Source organism: Apodemus sylvaticus, chromosome 21 (assembly GCF_947179515.1).
Source record: "Apodemus sylvaticus chromosome 21, mApoSyl1.1, whole genome shotgun sequence".
Lineage (NCBI taxonomy): Eukaryota > Metazoa > Chordata > Mammalia > Rodentia > Muridae > Apodemus > Apodemus sylvaticus.
Window position 1 is genome coordinate 7,065,743 of NC_067492.1, and position 9,862 is coordinate 7,075,604.

A 9,862-nucleotide genomic window follows, 5' to 3' on the forward strand; every position below is an offset into this window, starting at 1 on the left:
CAAATGTGCATCCTCCTGATCCCTACACTGACTCCTCTCTCGGTCTTCCTGTCTGAGCCCTGTCCCAGCATGCCCCCACTCCCTATAGACTGCCCTGATGGCTTCTCCAGCTGTTCTTCCAGAGGACCTGGGTTCAATTCCCAGCACCTCTATGACAACTTACTTACAGATTGGAGTCCGGAACTCCAATCCAGGGGATCTGATGCCATCTTCTGGCCTTCACCAGCACTAGGTGCACACATGATACACAATCATACACTCAGGTAAAATGCCCGTGCACGTAAAAAATAAATAAATAAAAAGGAAAATAAATAAACAATAAAGCACAGGCACAGGTCACTTGTCAAGGCAAGGCCTGTAGGGCATCACAGAAAAAGCCAGCAAGATGGACGGCCACAGCAATGTCTCACTCTCTCACGGTGACACTACACTGGGCTCGCTGGAGTACAAGGTGGTCTCAGCGTTCCTGGTGCTCCTGGTGTGCACCGTGGGCATTGTGGGTAATGTCATGGTGGTCCTGGTGGTGCTGACGTCACGTGACATGCACACACCCACCAACTGCTACCTGGTCAGCCTGGCTCTGGCTGACCTCATTGTGCTGCTGGCTGCGGGGCTGCCCAATGTCTCTGGCAGCCTGGTGGGGCACTGGATCGATGGCCATGCTGGCTGCGTGGGCATCCCCGACTTCCAGCACCTAGGCATCCATGTCTCCTCCTACTTCATCCTGGCCTTCACTGCAGAGAGGTAAGTGCCCACAGGTTACTCCACGCCCTCTCTTCCTTCACCTTGACTTTCTTAATGAGAATCCCAGGAGCCCAGATTCAAGCAGGACTTCCTGGTAAATTAAGGTCCTGTGGACAGAAGGTGAGCCGAGGCGGTGGGAGGTGCTAGGAGGACCAGCACAGATGCGGACATTTACTCTGCTTCTAGATTTATGTGGGGCATCAGGGAAAGTCCTCGCCTTCTTCTGAGTCTAGATTTTCCCATCCGGAACACAGGCAGTTGGATGGTCCTTCTTATACCCACCTACTACTGGGGTTTGAACCTGGGTCTTTCAGGGACTAGGCAAGCCACATCTCTAATCTTTTTTTAAAAAAAGTTATAGAGATGGGGACCTGGTAAGGCTGATTATAAGTTTGTGATCCTCCTGCCTCAGCGTCTTAAGAAGCTGAAATAACAGGCCTACACTACTGTGCTCAGCTATGAAGTTTGTCTTGCGTCTCCTCCAGCTTGGCTTATTATTATTATTATTATTGGTTTTGCAAGATGGGGTTTATAGCCCTGGCTGTCTTGGACTCACTTTGGAGACCAGGTTGGCCTAGAAGTCACAGAACTCCACCTGCCTCTGCCTCCCAAATGCTGGGATTAAAGGCCTGAGCCACCACACACAGCCTCAGCTTGATTTTTCTCATTTGCTTGCTTGTTCGTTTTACTAAATGGGGTTTCATTTTGAATATGTACTTGAAAGGCAAACAGTCCTTGAACTCTCTTTGCAGCTGAGGCTGGCTCAAATTCATAGTCACCCTACTGCTTCAGTCTCCTGAGTCCTGGAATTACAAATGCACCACCATGCCTTGCTTAGCTCTGATCATAACACCCCAGAGACAAACAGTTCAGTGCTTGAACACGCTGAAGTGAACCCTGAATTTTGGGTCAAATTCAGCTGTCCCATTGACAGGAGTTGAGGCATTGAACTCGGTAGCTAGCTAGTGAGGGCTGCCCAGAATCTGAACAGAGCCCAGACCTGCCACATGCAAACAGTGAGTCATCTGCTTCCCTAATCCCTATATGTGCTTATCTGGGGAAAAGTCAGCACAAGGATATCTCATCAGTACCACGTGATCGTCCCCAGGGGCCTAAGGGTTAGCCATAACTGCACCTGCCTGTGAGAGCCTTACAGTCTGACCCCTGCCGTTGGTGGTGGGTAGCACAGAACGCTTTGAACATATATGGTGTCTTTAGACCACAACGCTGCCTTTAGAAGGCATGGGAATCACAGGACGGGGCATTTTCAGACTGCTCTGTTCCTCTTCAGAGGCTGGCTTTGCCCTGCCTGTCTGTGAAGTGTCCTTGCCCTAAACCTCTACAGCCCTCCTCTTCTGCCCTTCCAAAGTACAGCTCAGCCACTACTACCTAGACAAGTCTCGACTTGGGACAGGTGTCCCAGACATACAGCGAGCAGACCTTAGAAGCCATCATGCCTTGCTTGTGTCTTACAGATACATCGTCATTTGTCACCCAATGAGAGCACAGACCATGTGCACTGTGGCCCGGGCCAAACGGGTCATCGCAGGCATTTGGGGGGTCACGTCCCTCTATTGCCTACTCTGGTTCTTCCTGGTGGACCTCAATGTCCGCGACAACCGGCGCCTGGAATGTGGCTACAAGGTGTCCCGAGGCCTCTACCTGCCCATCTACCTGCTGGACTTCACCATCTTCTTCATCACGCCCTTGCTGGGAACCATCATGCTCTATGGATTCATTGGGAAGATCTTATTTCAGAGCCCGTTGTCCCAGGAGGCCTGGCAGAAGGAGAGGCAGTCCCATGGGCAGACCGAGGGTGCACCGAGCAACTGCTCTAGGTCCAAGAGCGCCACGTCCTCCAGGAATCAGGTTAGGGATCCTCCTGGGTGCAGATGGGGTTGCATGCAGGAAGAGTCATGGGGAGAGGCACAGATATGCAAAAGAAGATAAAATACATAGAGTGTGCCTGGGAGAGCAGATAGGCGAAACAGTCACTTGGTCCCCCATTTGTCCTCCCGTCTGTCTGTTCATCTGTCCACCCACCTACCTACCTACCCATCCATCCACCAATTGCCCATCCATTCATCAATCGACCCACCACCTACCCATCAACCCACCCACTCATCCATCCATTTACCCACCCATTCATCCATCTGTTCATCCATCCATCTATCCATCCATCCATCCACTCACTCATCCATCCATCATCCATCATCCATCCATCTACCCACCCACCCATTCATCCATCTGTTCATCCATCTATCCATCCATCCATCTACCCACCCATTCATCTATCTGTTCATTCATCATCTATCCATCCATCCATCCATCCATCTATCCATCCATCCATCTACCCACCCATTCATCTATCTGTTCATTCATCATCTATCCATCCACCCACCCATTCATCTATCCATCCATCCATCCATCCATCTACCCACCCACCCATTCATCCATCTGTTCATCCATCCATCCATCCATCCACCCATCCATCCATTCATCCACCATCTACCCACCCGTCCATCCATCCATCCACCCACTTACCCATTCGTCCATCTGCTCATCCATCCATCCAGCCACCCACCCATCCAATTCCTGCCAAGCTTTATAGTGCCAGATGGGTGCTAGATCACAAGGAGGAGAACATGGAAAGGCCGTCAGATGCCCTCCTTGTAGACAACAGTAGAACCAAGTAAACACAAGCCTGTCTAAAGCCAGGAAGGAAGGCAACATGGGAGCGAGGGATGCTGGAGACCAGCAGTGAGGGGACAGTTCAGGGCTCTTTGCTGATGGATGGAGCTCTGAGCTTGGCAAGGGAGAAACCCAAGCTGGGAGCATGGAAACATTCCAGGAAGAGGAGCAGCCAAGGTTGAGGTGGCAGGCAGGCTGAGCAGAGAAGGGCTTTGAAATGGGAGCAGATAGGATAGGGAGAGAAGTCCAGTTGGGTGGCTGAAAATGAGGTGGGGGTGCTCAATGTGGGACCCTAACTGGGGCCAGAGACTTATAACAGAATTGTGTTACAAAGACATTGGAAAGGGTGGTGACTGTCCTGATGCTGTCTGAGGCCCAGTACTGAGAGATTCCCCAGCCTTGTGGTTTTGGCATCTGACATATATGGCAACCCTGTTGTCAGCTCCTCCCCACGCCTGGTGGGTGTCTCACAGTCACGCCCCCTTCATCTCTGCAGGCCACCAGGATGCTGGCTGTGGTTGTGTTACTTTTTGCAGTGCTGTGGACCCCCTACCGCACTTTGGCCCCGCTCAACTCCTTCCTGGCCCAGCCTTTCCTGGACCCTTGGGTCCTACTGTTCTGCCGCACCTGTGTCTACACCAACAGCGCTGTCAACCCTGTCATCTACAGTCTCATGTCGCAGAAGTTCAGGGCGGCCTTCCTGAAACTGTGCTGGTGCAGGGCCCTGCCCAGGAGACTTCCCAAGGAGCTGAGAAGATGCAGCGGGGCTCCGGCGAGGTCTCAGGTCTGACAGCAGCTGGTTCCCTGCGTGGCCAACACGAGCCCCACTTCAGTGTGCTCTGAGAACTCCACTCCCTGGGTTGGCTTACTCGCTGGCCTGGCTGGCATCTGCTCTGAGCACTGGCAGACCATCAGGAGAGGGGCGGCAGGCAGCTCCTTGCTTGTGGGTCTCCAGAGGTTCCTTTACCATGAAGGGATGTTCTCAGCTGGACCCTGCGTGGGTCTGAAGTGAGGCCAGTGGGGACAGAGAGGAGTCTGGAGGCCCAGCCTTCACCTCCTGTGGGATCAAACCCCTTTATTAATCTTCTTCTTCTTTTTTTAAAAAGATTTATTATTATATGTAAGTACACTGTAGCTGTCTTTAGACACACCAGAAGAGTGTGTCAGATCTCATTACAGATGGTTGTGAGCCACCATGTGGTTGCTGGGATTTGAACTCAGGACCTTTGGAAGAACAGTCAGTGCTCTTAACTGCTGGGTCATCTCTCTAGCCCCCTTTATTAATTTTCGCTCAGTACTTAAAGCACCCTTCAAGGGTATTACCCAAGGAATGTTCCTCCAGGCTTTGATCACATCAGCCCTTGGTGAGCTCACGCACACACGTCTCAAGCATGCTCACTGGACCGTGGGGGCGTTACATAAGACGGGTGTCTGCTAGTCACACTGGCACCCAGGGCTGCTCCATCATGTTCATCCCCCAGCCCCAGCACTCCTTCCAGTCTTCCATAACAGTGGGCAGCCCTGCAAGAGACTCCGCCAAGCAAGCCCTTCCTCACCCCCCACAGATGTTCCCGAAGGAGATCCTCGGTTTTTCCAACTGCCATCCAGACGTTACCTCTACCTCCTTGACCCCAAATGTGCAAGCAAGCCCGGCTCTCTGGACCCACTCTACCAGTTCCTGCCCTGCACACTATGCCTTTACTGGGAGGCACACTGCAGCCTCAAAGATGGGATGGCCGGAAGGAAAAGCCTTAGCTGGGAGACAGCCCCAGCACTGTCTGCAGGACTGCTGGCTGAGCCTGAGGACGGCAGGCCTCTGCGTCCTTCCCTGCAAATGTGGTCGGCGACCCCCTCTCGGTCCTGGGACTCCAAGGCTGAGGGACTTAGTAGCAAAGACATCTCAAGCAGGACTGTTCACTCTGTGACTGGAGACCTCAGGAAGGCAGGATTGGGGGGATGCTTGTGGGGGAGGTGTGGTTGGTCTGGGTGACTCCGTGTACTCAAGCAGTTTCTGGCTTCCTGGCTGGATGCCGTCCAAGTGACTCATCCTTGCTCTGGGGACCTGGGGTGCTCCAACATAGATGTGGCTTTTTTGGGGCTCTGCTTGCTGACTCTGGGCTGGTGGCACAGGGCATTCAGAACCTCAGGAGGAAAGCCCACACAAAGGCGGGGGTGCGCCCAGGGCAGCAGAGCCCCATGTCCGGCCTCCTCATGTCGCTCTCTCCAGCCTGAGAGGCCCACACAGCAGGCTGGCTGTCCTGAGCCAGCCCTTGCTCCATCCTGGGCTGGCTGGTTCTGTCACCCTTGAGCAGGTTTTTCCTGAAACAACCCAGGGGATCTTTCTTCAAAGATGCCCCTTTACCCCGTGACTCAAACCCACAGACAGAGGTTCTTCCTTACCACACCCATGTGACATGCAGGTGTCCCCTTGCTGAGAGGCACATTTTCTAGAAGCCCACACACCAGGCTGGCTTGCTGATGTGGCCAGGCAGACTTGACCCTCAGCCCTGGCCTGTCTCCTGCACCATCGTCCATGGGGAAGTCATGTTGGGAGGACAAACACAAAGGTCTAGCAAGATAGGCACAGCTGTGGTCTCCCACGCTGTCCTGCCTGCCTGTGTGAGCCACACACACAGGTACAGTTCAGATGTGTGACCTCGCCCTGTGGCGGTGGCCTGGACAAACCCACAATCCTTGTTCATGGGTCTCCTGATGCTGCCCTTACACACCAAATGGTTTCCTGTCCTATCTCATCTTTTCCTTGACGCACAATATCCTCACCAACATGGCTGTGTCACATCTGTTGGGGGTATATAGCAGCCATCGCCTTGTCTCACATGAAGCACTGGCCCGTGCTTCAGTTAAACTAGCCCATGATGCTGACAGCCAAGGGATGGAACCCATGGGTATGCCTTGTGCCTGCTGACTCTGCCCTATACACACCATCCTTACCCTCTGCCTCCCAGGGGTACCCAAGCCCTGTGTCTGGCCCTCCCTGAATACTTCTCTCTCTCCTAGGGTTGCAGGAAGAGTGGGGTCCCCGGTTCTTGAACCACCTCAAGAAAGAACTCAAGCAGTAGCAGAGGCTAATCTGAGCTGTACCCCAGGCCCAGAGAAAGTTCACTGAATGAATTGAGCCCCATCAGGCCAGGGGTCACCTAGGGGTCACCCAATGCGGAGCTGGAGGGCGCCTTTCATTACACCAAACTTTCCCCTCCTGACCCCAAGGTGGATTCTGGAGTTCGATGACTCCAAGAACTCTGGAATTTGCTGTGCAGTGCATGAGACTCTGCCTAGGACTTACCTGCAAAGTCCATCGGGGTCAGAATGGCAGCGCTGATGGGCTGTCTCACTGAATCTAGTTCTTGTTCCTTATCACATGCACCAGGAAGCAGCATCCTTACCCATGACGCCCCAGGTACAAAATGCTACATTCTCAGGAACCTGAATTTTAACTCCTCCTTGTGTTAGGATTCTATGCTCCACCCCATAGTTACCTGGCAACAGCCAGGTAGGTCTGGCTCACTAGAAAAGGGGCTTCTTGCCCTCCCCCCCCCCTTTCTTGTCTCTTGGGCTTTCCTCCCCTTCTCCCTCTCTCTGTGTGGTCATGGCGGCCTCTATTTCTCTATTCTCTCCTCCTCTCTGCCTTTCTCTGTCTCTACTGCTATTTTAACTCCCCTCCCCATGCCCTAAATAAAGTCTATTCTATACTATACTGTAATGTGTGTGGTCCCTCAGGGGGAAGGGATGCCTCGGCATGGGCCCGCTGAGGCACCCCCTTCCCCCTTATGTCCATAGAACATATTCTTACACCGCTTTCTCTTTTTATGATCACAACACCTTGTCCCACTCATGTCTGGATAGTGCATAATCAGTAATGTCACTGTGAACGGGCAAGTGACCGAGTTCTGCTCATCCCCAGGTATGGGCAGGGACACTGGTCGTCAGTTTGTAGATGCCTGAAGAGGAGGCGCCTGTTCAGCTGGGCAACCACCCAGGAAGCAGCTGTCTAAAGATCCCGGGCTCTACGAGAGCTGTCCATGGTGCACAAGACAGTTGCTGGGACACCGGGGCAAAAGCCTTTGTCAAACGTGGGCCTAAAACATCACATCCTGACAGACAGACTCTAGGGGTTTTACCTCTTGCTGCTTCTGTCTGGTGTGCTCACTTTCTTAAGTAAACTTGGGTCTTGTAGGGCCCAGCTCAGGCTGCGGCTAAGCAGGAGCTCCTGAGGTCAGAACATGCCATCCTTGGAGACAGTCGTGCTTCAGCTCTGTGCCCAGCTGTCGCCTATCAGAGCTTCTCTTTGTAGACCACGAGGTCTAGTCTCTTCATTTGCTCGAGTGTAACAAAGTCTTTTACATCCGACATGAGCTGTCTTGGAACAAGTGTGAATAGCCTGCCTTACGGGTGTTTTCCCTGGAGGCCAGGTGACCGTGGATGCCTGTTCCAAAGCCCGGGTTCTGGAACCTTCTCAGAGCACAGAAAACAACAGACATCTTGTTTCTCACCCACAAGACTCAGGAAGCTCCAGGTCCTCCATGGTCAGGTACGCCTTCTTGGTCACCAATCACTCAGGATCAGCCCCGTGAGATGCTGCTGGTCTGTTGTGTGACATGATGGCCTCCCCATCCTCGCTGAGGAGAGTGCTTACCCAGGGCTCTCCACAGACAAGCAGATCCAGCCAGTGAGAAGTGTGGTCTAGAAACACTAATTAGCCTGGCAGCCCCATTTGTCACCTGCAGTTCATCTTAGAGCCACCTAGGTGATTGGAAGGCCATCGGTATGGGTTTTGTGGGATTTGAAGGAATAGTATTAACCTTTCTCACTCCTCTGCGGCTGCTGGGAGCTGCAGGTGCTAGAAGACAGTGTATCTGCTCAGCTTTCTTTGAGTGCCAAGGGCAAATGGGAGTCAAAAATAAAAAAATTTAATTCTTGTATTGGGAAAGGGGAAAGGGGCCTCTATTTTTGTAGTGATTTTACTCTAGGCAACCTGGAATGTTAGACTTATCCTGTGCCGGGGTGTCTATTGTGGATTTATAGGGCTGTGCTCATGACTGCAGCACCCTCAGAGACAATAACAGGGTGTTGGATCTCCTGGAGCTGGAGTTACAGGTGTGCCCGGCCTGCAGGGGTTTTTATTGAGGGCCCTAGGACAGAAGGGCGGAGACTGGAAAGGACAGGGGACGAGAAGAACGAGGCCAAGACCAGCTCTGTTCAAGGCCCCCTTTTACCGTATTTTCTCAGGGAACTTATACAGGCAGGAGAAGAAGCAAGGCAAGTGGGATTTTCCACGTAGCCCGGGCATTCTGCCAAGGTGAATCTCTGGCAGCTGTAAGATGTTTTCTTCTTCTGGGAGGGCGCACTGACCATCAACCACCCGATTTCTCCAAGGTCTGTAGCTGAGGAGAAGTCAAAACCTAAGTCTATCTTTAAAATGGAATCTAAACATAAAGTAAGGTCGCTTTGGCTCCTGGCACAGTTGGTTGTGAGCCACACAGCCTGGGAGCTGGGAGCCAGGAGCTGGGAACTGAACTCGGGTCCTCTGTAGAAGTAATAGCAAGTGCTCTTAACTGCAGAGCCATTTCTCCAGCCCTCTGTGGCTGCTTTGTGAATCTCTTTTGAAGGCAGGGTCTTGCTATATTGACCAGGCTGACCTAGAATTCTAGAGCCTCCGATTTACAGCTCGAGAGTGCTGAGATTGTAGCCACGCATGACTATACCGAGGATATTTCTCAGGGACTTGGGATCTACACTTCTGACCGATGGATGATCGGAAGCTGGGCTGCCGTCTCTGAGTCTGGCAAGGGGAACTCATGAATGGAACAGGGCGGGGCTGATATCAAGGAACAGAGGCAAAGGAAATATACACAGCTCAGGGTGCCTGGCCATGCAGCCGTCCGTGTTCCAGTTTGCTGTCTCTGGGGCCTGGGGAAACAGGAAGCACAGCGCCTCTCAGGAAACATTGCCAGGACACTTCCAGGAAGATGGCAGCTAAAGGGGACCAAGGAAGATGGCCCGGGGTGAAGGGCAGGCAGACTCCTCACAGAGGCTGCTCAGCAGCCCTGCCCCAGCCACCGAAGAGGAAAGTAGGCAGTGCTGTCTGGTTTGACTCCCCTAAGACCAGCTGGAGCGGAAGACGGAAACAGCTGCTGCTCTGGGAGAGGGGGTGATTTGATTTGGGAGGAGACAGGGCAGGACGAGACGTGGTGAGCATAAGGTACAGCGTGGGGACAGTCGCACCTGACTTGGTCCCACCAGGGACATTATACACAACTATGAGATTGTCTTCCGCATCCTCATGGCATTTGCCACGACCTCTACCCTGTGCCAGAGAAGAACCAGGTGACTTAAGTGCTGGGCATCCTCGCATAGCAAGGGGTTGAGAGGGACCCAGGTAGGTGGTGGGGCCCACAGAGAAATCCAC

At 52.9% G+C, this 9,862-nt stretch overlaps 1 protein-coding gene across 1 annotated transcript; it reads left to right on the top strand.

Annotated features, from left to right (window-relative positions):
* The first annotated feature begins 385 nt into the window (after nt 1-385).
* LOC127672094 (thyrotropin-releasing hormone receptor-like) lies at nt 386-4,225 on the top strand. Its single transcript, XM_052167300.1, has 3 exons — nt 386-744; nt 2,220-2,613; nt 3,932-4,225. The coding sequence occupies exons 1-3, from the start codon at nt 386-388 to the stop codon at nt 4,223-4,225; spliced, it is 1,047 nt and encodes a 348-aa protein (XP_052023260.1).
* Nucleotides 4,226-9,862: the final 5,637 nt, after the last annotated feature.

Bases quoted from the DNA above. Each gene is read 5' to 3' on its own strand.
- LOC127672094 (XM_052167300.1), top strand. From the start codon at position 386: ATGGACGGCCACAGCAATGTCTCACTCTCTCACGGTGACACTACACTG. The intron at 745-2,219 runs GTAAGTGCCCAC...TGTGTCTTACAG, and splicing joins CTGGCCTTCACTGCAGAGAG to ATACATCGTCATTTGTCACC. The intron at 2,614-3,931 runs GTTAGGGATCCT...TCATCTCTGCAG, and splicing joins CCACGTCCTCCAGGAATCAG to GCCACCAGGATGCTGGCTGT.